The sequence below is a fragment of the Pelecanus crispus genome, chromosome 9 (assembly GCF_030463565.1).
Source record: "Pelecanus crispus isolate bPelCri1 chromosome 9, bPelCri1.pri, whole genome shotgun sequence".
Classification (NCBI taxonomy): domain Eukaryota; kingdom Metazoa; phylum Chordata; class Aves; order Pelecaniformes; family Pelecanidae; genus Pelecanus; species Pelecanus crispus.
This window is the reverse complement of record NC_134651.1, coordinates 9220087-9241233: the sequence shown is the minus strand read 5'-3', so window position 1 is coordinate 9241233 and position 21147 is coordinate 9220087. Positions and strand designations below refer to the sequence as shown.

General features: G+C 44.7%; 1 protein-coding gene across 1 annotated transcript; it reads right to left on the bottom strand.

Annotated features, from left to right (window-relative positions):
- Nucleotides 1-4182: 4182 nt before the first annotated feature.
- On the bottom strand, nucleotides 4183-20863 carry LOC104033489 (calcium-activated potassium channel subunit beta-2). The gene is made up of 4 exons (XM_009486155.2): nucleotides 20808-20863; nucleotides 13944-14114; nucleotides 11240-11435; nucleotides 4183-4467 (listed from the first exon to the last, which is right to left on the bottom strand). Exons 1-4 carry the CDS (start codon nucleotides 20861-20863, stop codon nucleotides 4183-4185), a joined length of 708 nt encoding a protein of 235 aa, XP_009484430.1.
- Between the last annotated feature and the right edge of the window lie 284 nt (nucleotides 20864-21147).

Sequence of the window (21147 nt, the reverse complement as noted above, 5' to 3'; positions counted from 1 at the left end):
TGGAGAGCTGATGCTACCTTGCTCAGACACTGAGTCTATAAAAAATTGTATTGCTGCAAAGATACTGGTTCAATCCACTTGAATGGCAGCAGCTATTTTAATAAGGGCAAAACTGCATGAGAAGGGAAATTAGCTGACCAATTTTTAAGGTGGTATTACCTCGAAATTGCCATTCCCTTTAGAGATTATAGTAGTACAGTTGTATTGCTGTACAGCTTTCATAGCCAAACAAGTGCAGAACCTGCTTGGGCCAGCCTTACACCAGCCAGTTCGTTCTTAGCATCCTCTTCCATTGAACTCTTCTCTGGCTGGTGATGAGGATGGAGATGAAGATGCAAAGTCAGCAGCATCCCCAGCCTTGCCATGGGACTTCATTCCCTTCTTGTCCCTCAGGTTTGAAATCACTGAATTTGTCTTCTAGAGATGTGCAGGCTCTTGTGTTTCCTGAGCCTTCTCTCCCTTCTGTATTCACCTCAAACTCACACTGGAGTTGGGTACACTTGCACTCTAGGTACATTTTTTGAGATAAAGTGGTGTCTCCTGAATTAGAAAAAGCTAAACCATAATAAGCTCTCCTTTGTCCTAGCTGGTGACATTTAGTAAGTCTGCTGCAAGGTGCCAAGTTTCAGAGTATTACAGCAGGGATGTTCACGCTTCAGCTTCAGATTTAGCTGTTCCAGAATAGAAATAAGATGTGACATAATCTAATTAAGAAAATAACAACTATTAAAAGGCCATGTGAATTTGGCACCTGGAATACTTATGCATGCTTTAAATCTCACAAGGGTGCCTCTCATAGGCTTATAACGCCTTTGAATACTGCACCGCCGTTTTCTTATCGCACTTTTCCATTCAAGGATTTTGCAGCACTGGTTGTTCCCTGCTGTCCCGAATGCCCAGCTGGGACATCAAGAGGTGAAATGTTTGTGCTGGGAAGAGTCAAGATTGGTCTCAGAAACATAGTGGGTTTGCCCGATCAGTGAATTTCACTACCATGTATCTCTCATTTGAGCTGCCTACAGGAACATTCCTTTTGCAGGGGATAAACGCACTATTAAAATGGAAGTAGAGAACAAAATAGCACAGAGAATATTCCCTCTGAAACACAACCTCTCTTTGGGGCAGCAGGAGCTGTCAAAATTGCGTTTGCAGTGCTAACACTTCAGGAGGGGGTTAACTGTGCCAGTGATCAGACAGATAATTCCCTTTAAAATTATTGTTTTACCTCGCTTCATCCAATTACTCAAGTTGTTTTGCTATCCCACAGATCTCTCTGTTAATGTCAACAAAATGATTATAGACTGCAACAGCGTCAAGATGTTTCACCCACAGGAGTGCTGGTGAAATGTTTATGGCGCAACATGTTGAAAACAGCATTTGACGTGTAAATGTCACGAACAATCAGCTTGCCTGTCACCAGAACCAAAATGCACACATACAGGCGCTGAAAATGTCACGCGCACAACCGAAAAGCTACTTTATCACAGGTCATGTAAACCGTTGTGTAAATGGCCAACATCAGTGTTGGCAATGGTGTGGAAAAGCTACCACAGCTCTTGGCAAGTGATGCCATGCACCATTTCTGATTTGTGAATCGCAGTCGGCAGCATGGCCCTTCGGCATCGCTGGCTGAGCTGATGGCGGGGAGGTGGGTGAAGGCCATCCATGAAGATGGCAACGCCGGCTGCAGATCAAACCTCTCTGCTTGAAGGGAAAACAACTTTGTTAGGGAAGAAGATACACCCTGGGAGCCACCTGGGCTGTCTAGAAATGGGTCAAGATGCCTCCTCGGCTGTGTGGCTCTGGGGGCCACACCTAGATACCTCCATTTTTAGCAAAACCTGCAGAATAAGGTTTTGTAACAACAATGAGCATCTGCAGCTTGGAGCCCCTCGTGTCAAGGGTGCCAGGCGAGGAATCCCCCTGTCCCTGCAAGGTGGGACCCATGCCCGTGCAGCGGAGGGGTGGGGCGCCATGGCAGTGGGGCTGGGGTCCCCCATGCCTGTCCCCCCATGCCTGTCCCCCCCATCTACGCTGGCACCTGGGGTGAATCACACTTTCTGCTGGTCGAATAAAGGTTGCTGTCAGTCCACCAAAGACTTTGCAACTGCAGTCCCACTGACGCCAAAAGCACCCAGATCCACTGACGATGGTTTCTGTGAATCCCACGGATTGATCAAACTACATTTTGGTGAATCAAACCTTTATGAATTCCCTGTTGCATCAGCACTCTTCATTTCTTGGTAATAAAAGCTACAAAGAAAACTCTGATGAAACAAGCCAGATCCGAAGGCAGAAGATATTGAAATCTGGAAGATTTAATTTAATATTTTTATTACATACTTTTGGAGCCCTGATTATACCCCCACCCTCCAGGAATTTATTTACCTAAGGAAAATTATACTACTGATTACAAGATTGCAGGTTCATTTTCGCTGCTGAGAACTCATTTTTTTACAGCTCATGTTACACTTGCATGACTTGTAAAGTTTTGTAACATCTTGAAATTTTTAATGCTACATTGCGGAAAGGTACTTATATATAAATGAACTAGGCAGAATACTTGCTTTGCAGTCTTTTTGAGGGCAAAAAAGTTAGTTACTTGGTTTGAATAGGCCTGTAAATGATTTCTTTGAATTACTGGATAGTGAGTTCACAGGGTGCTCAGAGGAGCTGCCTTGCATTTATCCTTCAGGCTGGGTGCAAAGTGAGAAACTGCGAGAGGTGTCTTTAAAATATAACATAAGAAGGAATGCTTTCTACAGGGGAATAAAAATAAATTATGCAGAAATCGTGACTATAGTGTGCATGAAATTATACTGGCAAGATCCCTGTGGTAAATATTTGACAGATAGGACAACGTCTTAGTCAGAATCTCAGTTTTTCCAGTAAATCACTGCACCTGGGCCTTTTAAATCGTAATTCATGTCAGCCAGTGCTGCATACTGAGTTAAGGTCAGGAGAGATTTCCAGATGTATTACAACGATTATCTAACAATTCAGTTAATAGAGCCATAGAAATGGATGCGATTTTTGTCAATTCCGATGTCACAGCAATAGAGACCTTTGACTGAAACAACATCATGAATATTGGATAAGATCCTGCAGTGCTGCTCCTCCATGTTATGATATTATCCAGGGATGAAGGTTATAAATACATGAGTTATACTCTTCACTTTCCAGTTGGTAAAAACAAAGAAAAACCCCCATAATCAAGTTCCAATACACAACTAGATATAATATAGCTTTTTCTTTTTATATATATCTGTATATATATCAAGTAAAAAAATCTAAAACTGTTGGAAGTAAAAAATGAAAAAATAGCTGATTGTGTTATTTTTTTTTTTTACAGTGATATGGTAGCAAATACAAGACAAATGAGTAATAAACCTTTATATAAGGTGTTCTGGTCCCATCTCCATCAATAGGGCTTACACTAGAATAGAAAATGGAACAAGGTGATTTTTGTTTTTTTGGCTACAGCTTCTGCAAGTGACAAAGATGATGTTTATAAGACAGAAGGAAATTATAGCACTAAATAAAATAAAACTCCAAAGTGTTTTCCAAAAGACCTTAAACACCATAGGGTAAAATTTACTTCTGAACTGGGGGAGCAAACACAAAGCATCACCAACTCCTACTTAGGCTGAAAATACTGTATGCTTATCCTGGCCTCAAAATACATCCCCTTTGTGCCATCTTACCATAAAAAACCCTCCGATCAATGCATTTTTTTTCCCTCTGCAGCCAATAATAAAAAAGCAAAGCCACAATCCATCGAATGGACCAAGCCAGATGTGAGACCTCAGTGACGTGCAAGTGGTTGGCTGCCCTTTGTCCAGTGGTGAATTTTCCCCTGAATCCCTTACACTGGAAATGTCAATTGACTAAGCTTGGCAAATGGTCACACTGAGCCCTGTTTTGGCTGTAGAATAGAAAGAAGTACTAGTCTCAGCATAAAACAAGATCATATAGACGGTCAACACAAAACAGTATTTTTTCAGTTGTCTGCATAATAATAACATCATGTTTGCATATAGAACAGCTTTTGCATTATTGCTCTACTTATAAGAATATAGTAAGGAACTTATAACAGACTTGCACATTACAAACTTAAGGTTCTTTGGTGAAGAATGAGAAAACAGTATTTTCACTGCAATTAAATCTCAGAGAAGTTTTCGTTTATCTGTTGATCCTTTGGATTCTCTCACAGAGGAGGGAAAGGTATTGAGTCAGCTTTACCATCGCGACGATGGCGACCCCGCCGATCATCATGCAGGTGGGCCAGAAGAGGGAGTGGAACAGCACGTTGGAGCTGTACAGTTTGGTTAATATCACATTCTTCTGAACGCCTTCGGGGTCATAGAAGCAGGAGAAGCGTTGGTACTTTCTGAAGTTTTCCATCACAACGTTCACCAGCGACACGGATTCCTCATAATTCTTGCCGCACTGGGGTATGTATGAACACTGGGAAGAAATTAGAGGGAGAAAAATGCATCTCCAAAACAGATACAATGTCTGTTTTCAGGTTGCAAGCAGGAAAATCTCAAGATGATTATGCTTTTCATAATATGAGTGGAATACTATTAAGCTAATAATAAATTTATCACAGACAAAACTCAATATTTTGCACATCTACAGAATTTCCCATTGGAGAACCTCCAAGTGCTGTACAAACATTAATGCTTTAATCTGCACAGCGGCCTCGTGAGATAGGTGAATATATTATTATTGCTAATTTACACATGCAAAAATGGAACTGATGAAGTACCTCTTCATCTTAAGTGGCATGCATATGCTCACAGTTAGATGGGTAATTGACTCTCTGTAAATACAAATCTGGTAGTTCTGATCTCACTTGGATTGGATCAAAGTGATCATAGTGGGCACGGGAGCTCACTCACAGAGGAGAAGGCTGATGAGAGACCTTTATACAAATTTTCCTGTGAGGGTAATGCTTTGATTAGGGACAAGTAGATTGTCTAGGAGAAAACGCGGTTTTCCTACTGACGACCCAGAAGACTTTCATTCAACCTCTAGCAGAAGATCAGCCTGGCTACCAGGATAGTTCTTAGTCTTGTTTTTGCTCTTGACCCCAGCATAAGTCCAACAGTTCCTTCTCTCTGAAGATGCTGCTTGAATTTCAGTCTCAGTCACAAAGAAAAGATTTGGGGGTGGCTCTACCTAACATAGTTTCAACCTAGTATTCCCAAAGAATACTAAAACCAACTTAATTAAAAAACTAGCTTATGGAGTCCATGCATTGAAGATATTCCATGGGATACGTAGGATGGTGGCCCTGGGCTGTGCTGACCATTCCCTGCAAAGAGTGAGTGTGGGCTGGTGAGGTGGTAGGCAGGCACACAAGGATTGAGGCCACATCTGGATTTTGACCTAGAGTAGAAACACCTGAATTTGCCGTTGCTGCTGCTGGTCTGGAAGAGGATTGATGGGAGTAGCCCAGGGCCCCTCACTCCCTTCTCTCTTCTAGACCCTCATGCCCCTTCACATCTGAAGGTTTTCTATACCTGCACAGGATTTTGATTAAATTCCCTACCTGGGCAAGAACCGCTTCAGGACAGGGGGAAATCTCCTCCTTAGCTTCTCACTGAATGCGCATGGAAGGACCCAGCAGGTCATTGTTCCCTGGCAGTTGTGGGGTGATCATGGGTCCCCGCCATGCTCCCTGCCTGTGCTGCTGAACCTGCTTGTCCTGGGTGAACACCTAAAGCAGTTCCAGATAATTTAATGAGAGAAAGCGAGTTTTGCAAAGGAAAAAGGATGTTTTGATTAAAATAATGTGACCCATGGCTTTTAATTATTATTGTTTTAATGTATATACTTTATAAATGTCCCTCAGTTCTTTTTCATGACTATGCTGTGACTTTTTGTAACGTACTGCAACAAATCTCTAGCCCTAATAATGATCAAAGGATTAACCTCATAACAGGGTTTGATTGATTCATTGGCAATTTTATTAGCACAGAATATGATTTGAAGCACGGCAGAAAGATTGTCTGGTGGTAGCAGACTGAAGCATTAAGGGTAGAGCATGGCAGCACTGCCATTATGAATATTTCATAGAGCTCTAGAAATTAGAGATGCAAAATATCAGAGCAGTAATATCTCACCCGTCTTCCTGCTGGTGCAGGTCTGCTCCTTCCAGGATATTCTTTTGTGCTCTGCCCAGCTTTGTCTTAAATGCCCAAAGCCACAAACCCTCTTCCAGTGCCTATGACTCTTTAATAGATCATAATCTAAAAAGTAGGGGAAATTTCTCAGTGAAGTGTACTTCATTTTCTTTTACTAAATTCTATGCTATCACTGTCATAACAGCAGTATTTCCAGCTCAGATTTTTTTGTTGTTGTTATTGTAGTTTTTATTTCTTGCAAGTTGGGTGCTATACATATTTGTTTCTTGCAGTCCCAGCTGTTACTATCCTGAGCAAGGAGATTAAATGAGGACTTGGCCACTCTTGCCAAAGTCCAGCCCTCCCCGCTTGACAGGAAACAGCAGGCACATAAAAGCCCAAATGATGACAGGTTCCTGTACTCAAAGTCTGTGGAAATGTCCCAAGAGCGCAGCAGGGTGAGGTCTGACTTCCTGCAAGTCCAAGTATTTTCCAAGCATTTTCAAAGGAGACCTTAGGCTTAAGCAGAACTTGAGGTGTTGCCTCCTACACCTGATGGCACAGAGCCACTGGCTGTGTCAGGCTGGTCGGGCTGCCCATGACATGAGGGTCTGGGAGCATGAAGCTGTGAAATGCACTTGTGCAAGGGAGGTTGATTTACTTAGCCTCTTAGCCAGGCTCCTTGTGCTGAAGCTGTTTCTCTCCAGGCTACAGTCTCCCATGCACTCTCCGAGACACAGGTGCCCATTACTCCATACACTATCTGCCTTGTCCCAGTTCTCCTGTGCTCCTGGAGGCATCTTGGCCTCAGCTTTGAGGAGTTCCTTGGTGCAAGAAATCACTGTGTGCATTAAGTTGTGGTTGTGGGGTGCTCCTGGCCTCCTTCCACTCCTCAGCTTCCCCAGTGAGATCCCAGGGATAGCACAGGACTAGCTCTGCCATGCTGCATAGGTCATTGGCAAGCAAGTAGGTAGACATGGATAATGGGGAGTTTTGAGTGTTTTCTTTGGTCTGATCTTCATTTAGTTTACTCCAATGCTTGGCAGGGAATTTTATATTCACAATTGTTACGCTGTACCTGTGAATGTAGACTACTAAATCTACGCGGTTCTATTACACCTCTGCATTGTCAAACACTTGGAAATCTGTAAATCTGAAAGTAAACTGTGTCTGGTTCTCCACCTCAAGTGAGGATTCTGTGATCCAATGTGAGAAAAGTGGATCTTGTGTTACTCGCAATCTGATCACACAAGGACATACTAGACAGTTACAAAGAGAACTTGTTATTACATTTCCAGCTCAGCTTTTCCAATTTAAAGGACTGGATAGGTAGCCTGTATGAACCACCTCTGGACATATCCAGTCCAATGCCCTGCTCAGTGCAGAATTGCTCAGGGACTTTTCCAGTCAAGTTATGAATACGTCCAAGGATGGAGATCATACAACACCTCTGGGAAAGCTGGGGGCAGTTTCATTTAAGACAACAAATTTACACTGATAACCCTATTGCCAGAGAGGCCCCCAGTTCAGGCTGGGCAGTGGAATACATGACTCTTGTCATATGTCTGCAGCTGGGGTATATGTCCCTGTCACCCTGAGATTGGAAGCTGGGACTGGAAACTTTGATGAGATGTGCTGTGGAAATCTTTGTGAGAAAGTGGTCAGGATGTCAATTTACACCTCTTTGGGAAAGTGCAACAGGTTTGATCCAAGGGCTGAAGGAGGAGCTTTGTGTTTGTGTTGGCCTGATATTGATTCCTGCAGACTGAATTCTCCAGCCCCAGCCCGCAATGGGTCTGCTGGGAACAGCAGCTGAACATCGCCACTCACCCCGCGACAGGCAAGCTCCTCCTCGGGTTATAAATACCTGAACCTTCAGCAGGAAACCATGAGACCGCCCATCATTTCTTGGTCTCAGGCAGTTATAGCTGGCATAATGGTGATTCTGGTGATTAAAGCCTGCTTGTTATCTCACTTACGGAGCACGGGTATAAATCAGCAGTAGCTCTGATGACACGGAAAGAATCAAAATGATATAGTATGAGATTGAAACAGGGCCTCTAGAACTGCTTTAACTACTGCAGCCCTTCCTCAGGGTGACAGCCTGGCTCTGTGGTCCGGGTGTGAGGGGACACCGGCAGATTTACCTCTCCCAGAGGTTGTTACAGCCTCTGACAGCTCAGAAAGACAAGCATAGCTGTGAAACCCGTTATGGCTGTAGTATTGACGAGGGGCTGGGCTTGTCTTAAAGACTGAAGTATGCACAGCGAGAGCAATGAAAAGCCATGAAAAGCCTTGTGTGCTTTCCTGGGAAAGACTCGAGCAGCTCGAGTGGTATCCATTTACTTCCCACTGATTCCCACCAGAGACTGGCAGCAGCATGCTGTAGATCTCAATATAAATTGCACCTACTCGTTACTGCACCTTGTGGGACACCAGCTACATTAGACAGCAAGCCTCCTAGATTAATCATTATTTAAAATCAAAGCGCGTTTTGCTCCATCCGTGCTAGCTGGTGGGGAGAGGAGAGGGACGGGCTCCAGATGCTGCTCTGCGTGCACAGCAGTGCTCAGCGAGGCAGGGAGGTTGGTGGGGGGATGCTGACCTTTTGAAGGTCCCTGGTGTTGGCCTTGGAGGGTAAGCATCACGCCCTGCAACATCCCCAGTAATGTCAGGGCTCAGTGAGCCAGGGGTGGCTTTTTTTTGGTGTTTATTTGGCAAGGAGAAAGATAGGAAATGCAGACCTGAGTAGGTGGATGGAGAGAGACAGCTAGCACCCAGCCAGAGCATCACAAAACCAGCCGTGCTCAGGGCTGCTCGTCCTGCTGCACGGGGCTGCTCTCTGGCCAGGGGAGAGGGAGTGCCCGTCCAGGGAGCTGGGGTGGGTTGTGCTGATCTGAGCTTGGAGTCTCTGCTGATCCCAGCCAGCCACAAGAACCTGGGAGTTTTATAGACATTGCAAACTTCCATTCAAATCTGCGTTTGGATTCGGGTCACACAGCCAGCAACATGTCAGGAAAACCTAGGAATCCTCCTGAGAGCAGAGCTTAACCTGTAAAACAACCTTGGGCAGGAGAAATGTTAACTGTGCCTACATTAAATTAAGAGGAGGTGGCATCTGGGAGAATTTCGAAGTCCATTTTAGCAAGCAAAATCTTCAATAACAGAATGTGGAGATTTATGCTGAATCTCTTGATTTATTTGAATCCAGTGGAGCACAGGGACCACATCTGATCTGTTTTAATCAAATTGTGGCATGAACGTGACTGGATTTGCTTCTGTCCCAGCAGAAAGTGGGGTCTGTCCTGCCCCAGGCTTCATGAATGGCAAGTGCCTCCTTTCTGCACTGATGCTGAACTGGAGGGGAAGATGGGGGCACTTCTCCATTTCACACTTCAGATCCAGAGGACTTCATCTCTCAGCCACAGGAGCTAATTATCCAGCAGAAAAACTGTCCCAGTGCAACCACGCCATGCTTTGACTAATTTTAATATCGCTTCATCTTAATATGCAGAAGTAATTTGGTCTACTGAACTGCTGCCATAAATAGAAACACAATAGGTTACGTTGTCAGCAGCCTGAACCGGGGCTCTGCTGTTATGGGCTGTGCTTTGCCAAGCACCCATAGTTTGGGGTTCGGTGACCTTGGATAACTAAGTAGTTAATGCAAATCTGGCACTTGTAAGTCTAATGATTTAGCTGCGTCCCGACTTACTGCAGCTTGCGGTCTGAGGTACCCAGGCACTGTAGATAAGAAGAAAGGAAGGTGGGGAGAAGGACGTTTCTTAGTCCGATCCTGCCTTGCTACACAGAGGGAGCAAAGAGCCGCCTGCGAAGAGGTGGTCGCTTGCCTGGGTGCGATGCACAGCACTGCGTCAGCCACACAGCTGTGGCTGCAGGCAGGCGGGGAGATGCCTTCTGTGCATCCGCTGCGTTCATTATAGCCTCCAGACAGGAGCTGTCTCCATCCCACCGGGATGGAGTTACGCTGGATTTTGTACTTGCTGAGGCAGAGAGGAGTTCTTCTGCGGGTTTGTTAAAAGTCTTTTTTTTTTGGTTCAAAGTCCGGAATCAAGCAATTTGTGCAAGAAAGGTGGGCTGACTCCTTAGCTTATACGTGCCTCAAACCCAGGCCTTTTATTTTTATGCTGTTGCTTTTATCTTGACAGTCCCTGCTCAGCAAACTTTCAGCATCTTTGCACCACCCACGGGGTAAGTGCTGCGCCTTGACCCCAGCGGCATAGTTGACATCAGTGGAGATCACAGAATCATAGAATCATAGAATCATTTAGGTTGGAAAAGACCTTTAAGATCATCCAGTCCAACCATTAACCTACACTACCAAGTCCACTCTAAACCAATCAAGGGCAGACTAGACTAAACCATGTCCCAGAGTGCCACATCTACCCGTTTTTTGAACACTTCCAGGGATGGTGACTCCACCACCTCTCTGGGCAGCCTGTTCCAATTCTTGACCACCCTTTCCATAAAGAAATTTTTCCTAATTTCCAGCCTAAACCTCCCCTGGCGCAGCTTGAGCCCATTTGCTCAAGAGCTCAAGGGCTCAGAGTGCTCTCTGCTCAGGGCGCAGAGTTTGTCACCAGAGATCGAGACGGAGACATGTCTGCTGTTAAACACGGGTCTCGTCTCTTCCCGGCGCCTTGCCTGGCCCCGCAGTAATAAGGCCATGTCTATTCTCACTGCCGTGGATACTCCGTGCATATCTCTAGGGGTGTTTGCTATCATGCAGAGCCATACCCGGGTGGGAATTGACTTGTCCACAGCTCCACAAGAACATCAAAGTGACAAGTGCTCAGCGCTAGCTTGCACCTGTAAAGCACTGGCAAAGGACAGGGGAGGTTCCAGCCCCTGTGGCCACCATCCCATGTGGGATGGGCTGCACTCCCTGCATGGGATGGAGGTGGAAAACTGACCTCTCCAGAGATGTGAGCTCAGTTCGTGTACTGATTTCCGCTTTCTCTGCTCCATATTTTCCAGCGAAGCAGGAGCTGGAAGCCTTATATTTCTTTAAAGTGAGGAATGGGTATAGCAAGCTGAGCAGCCCTCCAGAAACCCATTTAGAAAGAAATTTTATTCTGTGCTCCTACCTCAGAATTAATTTTCATTGTTTCCTCGGTGTGGTAGAGCAGAAGCTTCTGGCCAGAAGAGGTGAGATTAACGTACACCTGGAGGCAGGGGTACTGAGAGATTTTCCAGCAGTCTGGACCGCAGCTAAATGAGCAGTTGAAGGTTTCTGTGATGGATGCATTGAGAAGCGAGCACTGAGCCTCTTCTGTCCAGACACTAAGTAGGGAAAAAAGAGATGTTAGAGCATGGCGAGAATAGGCAATAAGCACTAAACACAGCTCAGGCTTTCTGTCAGGAGTATACAAGCGGGCATCTTGTAGGAGATGGTACGTGTTGCAAAGCTTTGAGCAAAGGCTGGACTTTCTCATGTCACAAATCACAGACAGAGTGTATTATTCTGTACTACCTAAAGTCTGTGCTTTGGGCACAAAAATACCTGATTCACTTATGCCTATGTATAATGAAAAGGGAACTGGAACTTCTGGTCTGGAGAAGGTATATTTGAAACCAAAGGGAATCAGCAGAGACATCAGAGAAGAAAACTGAGCAGCCTGCCCTGGGAAGAGCACAATGCACAGTGCTGCATGACGGGACACCCTGGACCAAGACCTGATGGTTAACCACCAAGTCCAGTTCAATTTAAAGTGAAGGCTGGGAGGACGATTTCGAATTACCAGGGTACTTATATTCATATGCATGAAGACACAGTAACACACAAGTGGTCCCACACGCAGCTCCAGTTGTGGAAAGGCTTTTTCTAGCAGCAGCTTGGTCAGTTTTTGTGTAAGTTAAGCCAGCTGATGTAATCGTTCTGGAAGATTTCAGCTTATCTCCAGTTCACCGGAGGCTAAAACTTGAATGATGGAGCCTGGGGGTGCACTGGCAATGTTCGCTTGGGTTTCTTGCAAGTATTTAAAAATCTATGGCTGTATTTTCCTTAGGGACGAGAGCAGTGGGAAGGGCACACTGAGGGCTCTGTGCAAGGTCCTTCATGGGCTCGGGGAAAGGTTTCACCCCAGGGCTCCCCTTTAGCCCACTCAGCCCCTCAGCTCCCACCCAGTGTGGCTGTCCTGCCCCACATCATGAACGGGCTGAGGGTCTGCCCACCCCTTGCCAAACCTGCTAAAGGCTTTACGTGGTAATTGATATCAAAGATTTCTGACTAATTCTCTTGGCATTTTACTTTGGCAGTAATTCTGCTTGTATATTCCATTTTACATTTATATTAAATTATGCTATGATTTCTGGGAGGAAATCAAGTGAAAGGATTTTTTTTCCCCTCCCAGGCAGTATTTTGTTGGAGGGGTATTTCTGCCTGTAAAGGAGAATAACCCCTGAGGAGATCTGGCTGTGCGAAGACAAGTGACAGCAAAGACTCCTGGGTTGTCTTCTCACTTTCACCTTTCTGACTGCTGTTTTATTTATGCATGGGGGTAATAAAGTAACACCTACCTACCACAGACCTGTGAAGATGAAATATTTGATACTTTGTAGGTGTTTTGGCATCTTCTGGCAATTTTTCACACAGTTTGTAATATAAATCATCTCTTTCCACGCGAGCTATTTTGGCCTTAGCAGCCTCTGCAACTGACCCTGATATTGCTGAAAGGTCTGGGAGAGCAATTTGGAAAAGCAAATGCTCTTGGATACTTAACAGGTCTTGACCTCTGTTTTCAAAATCTAAACTTTGCCTCCATTTAAAAAGGGACAAATACCTTTATCGCACAAATAAGATGCTACAAATCAGTACAGTTCATCCTCAGGCATCGCTATTTTTTCCTTATTGTTGCAGGGTCAACACCAATATAATTGAGGATGTTCATACCAGTTAACTGTATGTTCATACCAGTTAACTGTAGGCACTTAGTGTACATGTCTAAAGAAGAACCCTGTGTTGGATAAGCCAAAACATGCCAGGTGTTGGCCACTGCCTCAGGGTGGTTTTGGTCATGACAGACTAATGTTTTGATCTCAAATTACATGTTTTTCATTCTCCTAACTCCACTGATCAGGGCAGAAAAAACATTGTTGACAGTCTTATTACAGTCTGGGATGGATTTTAAATAGGGCTGGTGCTTGAAAACTGATTTCAAATGCTGCTGATGAATCACAGGCCAAACTTTCTGCTCCATGGCAGAGAAGGAAGCCAGAGAAGGCCTCAGAAAAATTAAGCGCAGTGCAGTAATGATGACAGATGATCTTTCACTTTCAGCAAATGACTATATTTCAGGAGGATTTCACTTGTTAAAATGAAAGTAATAACCTACATGGAAAACTACATGCTGCAAAGCAGCTTGATTTCTTTCCCAAATTAATTCTCCATTTTTCATTTGAAAGTGTGTTGTTTCTTAAGGCTGCTAAACATTTTTGCTGTTTTCTCCTGAGTTTGACTGGGCTTTGCAGCAACAGCCCCTGAGAGGCTTATAGGGTTCAGCAGACTGCTGACCAGCTGATATAGATATTATACTGGTATTAAACTGTGGCAAGTCTAAAGCCTATGGATCCAGATTTCGTCTAATTCTTCCCTCGCTTATGCCGGTAGTACTCAACTTGCTTTCACTGTAGTTATGCCTAATTTATACTGGTGTAAGGAAATGGAGTATCAGGTCTATGTTGACCAAAGGAAAAATTATAAAACTTTAATAAAAAAGAGTCAAAAGAATAAGCCACGAGAAGTCAGCTGGAGCAGAAAGTGTGAGATCAGGGTAACCATCACAAAATTACCTTTGCATGTAAGACCGCAGCAGGGTGATTCCCAGGAGAAAGTACATCATGATAGAGCACACCATCATGGCCAGCCCAAGGAGTATGGCCCGGTCTTCTCCAGCTTTTAGGGCTGTGACTGTTTTCCTTTTGTCCAGTAGATCATGATCCCTGATTTTTTGGTAAATATTTCTGAGGTTGAAAATAATACATTCTTATGTGAAGTTCATATTTAATCAATGAACACTCTACAGGGTGGATAGTTCCACCTCCGTACCAATCTTGTGAGAAAGAAAGGCTCAAGGGTCCTCAGGTGTCCTTTTTCATTGGATTCACTCTGACCTGGTGGAAACTTATTCATCTCCAAAATAAATTACAGCCATTTCTGAAAAGGTAAAAATCTCTCATAGCAAATATCAAGGTTAGACACTTGTACCAGTTCTGTAAATCCATCTTTGGTACAGCTTCATTGGCTCAGTTGAATTATACCATAGGTGAATTTGACCTGTCAATACCAACTTAGGCCACTAGAAGATGTTTAGGTATATGAGGTGTCTTTTCCTCAGCCGAATATGGTAACAGGACTTATGTTATCATATGTAGAAAATAGGCTGAAGAAACTCGTCACTAAAATTATCTGAAAGGACCACATTCTTTTTTTCATTCCTTACAGGCTAGTGGTTTGGGTAATTTTCTGCCCTGAGTGTGAATCAAAGCTCATGAAACACTATGGGGATTTTGCAATTGATTTCTGTGGGTTTTTTGATTGGGAGCTTATTTACTTTATTTATAAAATAGCTTTCTGGAAGCCCAGTTACTCATTACAGTGAAAACCCTTGCAGAAAATTATCCACAAAGCTATTTGTTCTGGGATTAAAAAAAGAAGATACAACAAACCATTCCTCCTTCAGCAGAGAGACCTTCGCATTTTCTAACCATAAGTCCTTCTTTCATCTCCAAGCTTTTGATGATTCAATGGGTCATGAGGACACAATGGTGAAGAAGGAAATATTTGAGTACATTTCAAACACACTCAAACTTTGTGGGTTTAAAATGTACTTACAGACCCGAGGCTGGTCAAAATCTCCTGTTTTCTGTTACGGTTCTTTTGAATCATCCAGACAGCACCCGAAGCATGTGAACCGCACACCTCTGAGCCCTGGCACCACCATAACATGGACATAGTAGTACACGTGGAAGAAGTTCCTCTTCTACTGTCTGCAAAATGGCAGGTGAGCAACATCAACATCACTTTGGGCTCTAGCAAACCCACCACTCATTTAAGCTGAAACCACCAAGCTTCACTCAACCTTGGAAAAAAGCACTGTGTGTCAGACCGACCATATAACTTACATTCACCAACAGGGAGAAAGAAATAGAGTTAAGACAGATGTAAAATCATGCATAAAAACAGTAGAAACAAGAAAATAAGTTTAATCATAAACTCCCTGAAACTGGAATTGAATTTGTATTTAGATGATGAGTCACAGCCTAGAAAAGCACATATGGTGTGGGGTTTAACAGCAAAAATTTTGCTTAGATGGTACTGCAGTCAATAGTCTCCCACACCTAAGACCCTTGAGGTTTCTTCATCCAGCTGTAATTTACATCTTTAGATGTCCACGGTTTCTCTTCAAAACCATCCGTTAAAGCTTGTCAATGTTTTCCTAGTTGGAAATGAAATGGTAATTCAGCCTGTCAAATTTTTCTCTGGTGTTGGGGAGAAAAAATATATTGTGAACTGGCAGATGCAATTGCCTTCAAAGAAGTAATGTAGAGTAATAATCTAATATTACTTTTCTATTGTTATTTATCAAACTGTATTTAACTCTGAGAGCTGCTATTAGGATTTGCGTTGCTCCCAAATGGAAGCAGGCAGGAAAGCAGAGATTGTCATGCAGTTCCAGCACATTAACCGATCACACAGCATAACTTATGTCAGCGAGTAGACATAAAACAGAGACGGTGCAATCGCTCACTAATGTCACCAGAGCAGCTAGGACATAAAAGGGATACAAATGGACAATTTAAAAACAAATAGCTAATTGAGAATGGTTACAAATACTTCCCCTGTGGCCCTGAGCCAAGAAACGTGCAATGAGAGGTAAAAAAGGATGGACTGAAGGATATGTTGTAGAAATGATCTATCTGGCAGGTGACTGGCAAAGGGGACGGTGCGTGGTGACTGCCTGCCGGGTGGATCTCCAGTGCTCGCCTGCCATGGTAAATAAAGCCAAATAAAACTCTGTCTCAGGGGTCATGCTTGGAGCAGTTGTTTGGTTGCTCTTTTGCAAATATTTGTTATCCAAAGCCCTGAACAACAGGAAAGTGGTAGCCTGGTGCACCTTACTAAGGGCTTTTTTCTCCTGAATCCCTGCCAGCGTCAGTCTGGTAACACACGCCAAGGTGTGCGGTGGCGAGGCACGTGCCAGCGCGTGATGCACCGGTCCTGATGCAGCCCGGGAGACACGCTGGGTAACCGTGCCTCCTCCTCCTCCCTGCGGCCGGGGAAGTGCCAATTTGCTCTGTATGATACTAGGAACATCTGCTATTACCAGACTTCACATTTTTCCCCCTGAGAGCCCTGGTTTTGGGGGACATGATATGTTGTGCAGAATATTTTGCCACTGACAGAGCAGCTTCAGCATCTCCTTAGCTGGAGCGGCAGCAGCGGCCTGCACGGGTGCGTGTGCTGCTCCGTGGCGGGGACTTTGTGCACGTGTGAACTTTTGGCGCAGCCCAGGGACCTCTTTCTGCTTGGTGAGCTGGAAAAGTGCCATGCTCAGCTGGCTGATTTTGGATCCCAGGGCTGCACAGCCACAATTAGCTGACTGCTGCGGTGTGTTTAAGTACAGACCACTGCATGCCAGACACTACTCATCCTGGTGACTCCATCTGATACTTATGATTACCTGTGATAACTCCCCAAATATGACACCGAGGGGGGCTGTTTGTTTTTAAAGAAGTCCCAGCTGTCAGAACATGGGGTCTCTCTGCCCTGTCCAAAGACATTTAATAGAAAGCAAGCCTCCAAGGACAAAAGGTCTTTGCTCTCCTGATCGTTTCCAAACTGAAGTTCTCCCCTGCTAAATCTCCATGTTCCTTTTGCCAAATTGCTCAGGGGATATGGGCTGGCTGCTCTACCCAGGATCAGCTGCCAGAGAGGAAATCTCAACCGTGACCATGCCTGCTGGGGACAGAGCAGAGATTTCCCTTTCCATATCTCTGCACAGCAGCAGTGCTGGGATCCCTCTGCAAGGTGGTCAGCAGCTGCTTAGGCGATCTCCAGAGGAAGGCTTAGGGAGGACCTGTGTGATGGAATTAGGCAGCCCAGGTTACGTTAGTCAGCCTGAACACAAGACAGTCAAGGAGAATTACAGTGCTGGTTTAAGCCTACTGGCTTGAATAGGAAATTCTACATCTTCTGTAGAGTTACTCATACTTGCTGCAGCCAAGACCTTTCTTTGCCATCATGAGGGACATGGCCTTATAGCACTCGGTTATGTGAAGGATGACGCATGCCACATGCATCTGATGTGCTCTGTGCTCTGCTTGTGCAGGACTGCTCCACAGCCCCGGAGGTATGTTGAATATACTGGCAGATATTAGGAAAGGTCCAGTATGCCAAGGTCTTGCAACTGGGCACTGCCACACAGAGCAGAAGAGGCTAAAGTAATGCTTCTTCTGACCCAGTACAACTGTTCTTATTTTCCTCCAAAATGGGTAGCTCTAAGAGCACTACAAAGGGGGTCTAGTTTCCTCCCTGGAAATATAGAATAACCAGGTACCTGCAATTACTTTTTTTTTTTAATATACACAAATTACCTACCCTCAAATTCCTTCCCTTGCAAATGGACCATGGCGTGGCACCGAGGGAGATGCTGCCTCCTCCAGCACTGCACGGTTGTGGGGCTTGTCAGGTGGGGATACCTGCCTGCCTGAATTATTCAGAGTGACTTTGAATTCTCATTCAGTTCTCTGATATCACACTTATTATGCAGATGTCACTCAAATTACCTCACATTGAGGTGTTTACTGATATCAGAAATCCTTGAATACAAGGGTCAAAAAACCTCCTGTATCTTAGCTGCAGAATTCCCAATGCTCAGGGACTTTTCTGCTCAGAAGCTGATTTTTTTACTTTTTTCTTTGCAGGTTATATTTAGCTGCATCAATTTTTGTTATTAGAGCTATGGCAACAGGAAATCCCTCTAGACTTCTCATAAAAGTCTCAGTGATGGTTGTAGAAAGATTGCTATCAATATGAACAGATTTTGTTCACGCAATTCCTTCCCTCTTGCCCACAAAACTGGACCGAACCAAAGCAAACCAGTGCTTTGGTTTTCCAAGCTTACAGTGTTGTGGAAATCATAACTGACAGCTGAAAAAGAATGAGGGCTTGACTAGGTTTCCAAAGCATAACAAGTGGCATTTGGGGAACAGCAGATGTCTAAACCAGCAATGAAATACATAAATCTAGGGCTCAATCCTGCAAAAGCAGATGCCTAAGAGACACCTTCCACCCCACAGGAGGCAATTCATCCACAGCAAGTGACCCATTGCTGCACAGGGTATTATTACAGTGAGACCCCCTCAAAAGTCAGCAGTCATGGCAGGTGTTACGTGAAAAGCTGGCTGCCCCAGCTGACAATCGTCCTGTCTGAAGTTTAAAGAACAAAAATTCCTAGGAAAAGGTCATTTAGGGGAAGCCATTTCTCTAAAATGCACTGCCTGTTTGGCATAGTGATGCTGCTGGTGACCTTACATGTGTTAAAATCACTGCCAGATGCTGGCGGATGAGTTTCTCCCACCAGCAACACTTGCTCTGTGTTCACACTTCTCTTCTGCAGTCCTGAGGCTGCGGTCAGCACTCTCCTATTTCCATTTTCTCTTCATCCCTTTCACTCCTGCATTTTATTAATCACTCACAGGGTATAAACAATTCCTTCTGTACGGCTTTACAGGACCACCTGGGAAATAAAACCACCCGAAGGCTTGAAAAGACGCATGAAATTACTACGGCTGGTGTGGTACAGCTCCCTACCTCCTTATTTCTGCAGGCAGACAGGGGCAAGCTCTGCCCAGTGTTTAAGCTGACCAGATGCTGGGGAGCCCTGTTTAACACAGCGCTCAGCCCAAGTTAATAAGTCCCGCTGAAAGGCATGGTGTGAGCTGAAGGCCATGCTAATCAGGAGCACATGGCTTCCAGCCAGCCCAACGTGTGGGCAGATATCTCCTACAAGTGTCTAACCTTGGCCCATACTGTCCATGACAGTGTTTTAATGCAGAAGAACATTAGCCTGGGGAGAATTCAGTTAAAGTGGAGACTTGCAGAAGTACATGAAGCAGTTAGATAACCATCTCAAAATGAAAGTCCATGGAAACCTGCTGCCAAGCTGGTCTTTGTGGCTTCAGAATATCTGCTTGGATCGGATTATCAAGAGAGCTGAACACCTATGTGGCCTTGGCAGAAAAGTTCAGCAAATGGACCAATTCTCCAAAGAAGCTTGGCATCCTGAGGGCAGCTCTGAACTCATGAGCACATTTTCCCAAGCAGATGCCAGCAGTAATGTCTCATTAGAATAACTGAAGTGTGTGTTTTGCTGATTGGCACTGTAGATACATCGACCTCTGGTTTTGTTTCACCGGAGTCTGATTTTTTGTGATTACATTTAATAGTGACTGCAAGGGGAACTGAAGGAGAGGAGGCAAAGGAGGGAAGGGGGAAAGAAGAAAAGAAAAGAAAGGAAAGGAAAAGAAAGGAAAGGAAAAGAAAGGAAAGGAAAAGAAAGGAAAGGAAAAGAAAAGAAAAGAAAAGAAAAGAAAAGAAAAGAAAAGAAAAGAAAAGAAAAGAAAAGAAAAGAAAAGAAAAGAAAAGAAAAGAAAAGAAAAGAAAAGAAAAGAAAAGAAAAGAAAAGAAAAGAAAAGAAAAGAAAAGAAAAGAAAAGAAAAGAAAAGAAAAGACAAGACCCATGTGTCTCATTGTGACAAGACAAGCTGTCCGGCAGATCTCACAACAAAGGAGAGAGATTTTGGAAGGATGAGTCTGAGCATTACTGACAATTGTTCTTTCATCAGTGCTAGTCAACTCCTTTCATTCCCAACTGAGTGCTGCCTTTGTCTGTGGACTTAAAACCTCTCCTTCCCTTTCGTTCTCTTATGTGTAATTCCCTGCTCCCCTGGGAGATCCAGTAACTCATTTATTCCTCTGCCTCCTTCAGCCCATTCCCTCCAGCAACACCGCTAAAGTGGGCTGGTGGGCTACCAGGAATCAGCTCACTTGCAAGCTGCTTGTCATCCCCCAGCCACTGTGCAACGTATTGCACACACACTCATCCTCATACAGGCATAGAAACAGAAAATATCTGTGACAGCTGGGTGCACCATCCAGATGTGTAAAAGTTATATAGGGTAATGGTTTGCCTGGGGGAGAGGAGGCACTGTGTGTTGTCTGGAGGGGGGTGCGGGAGTGGTGTGGGCCGATGGCTGGAAGCAGGACACCCGCAAAAGGCATAAGGCTTCACAGGGGTTGGAGCTCTGGCTGCAAACCTGTGGCTGGGGATTAGTGTGCTTTTACATGTGGGAGGTCTGTGTGCTGACCTCAGAGATGGTCACCATGTGCTGCTGATGGCCTGGGGACAAGGAAAACTTTGGCCATGGCTCTGGCATTGTCCCTTGGCTCTCTTTTGGCTTGGCATGTTAACCCTGGCACTCATCAGCTGGTCCTGTTGTTGGAGCAGTAGCTGGGGTGGGGTGTGAGAGGCAACGGGGGGACACCCTTTGCATCCCTCCTACTTCTCCAGTGCCACCACTGAAGAGAAGCTACAGGCCACACTCCTGAAGATTCAAAACCCATAAGAGACAATCAGCATAGATGCCATTTACCTTTTCTCATCATGTCTGTAAGATGTAGAGCTCCGGCCACTGGTCCAAATAAACATTTTAGAGGGTTGCCCAGTGTTGGCTTTGCTCGCTGCAGTGGGACGATGGAAGGACCTGGGGGAAGAGGGATAATTTTTGTCACTGCCCATCCAGCGTGGCAGACCACATTATATCCAGTGTGCCAAATCCCCTGTGGCCGTGCCCAGCGTGCTCTGAAGATGGACCATTTGTTAACTCAAGGTGAGATGTAAAATAGTGGGGATGACAGATCAGTGTGTGGGAATGAAGGATAAATCTCATTAACCCCACTGGCAAAACGTGATCCTGGCTAATCAGGCTTAGC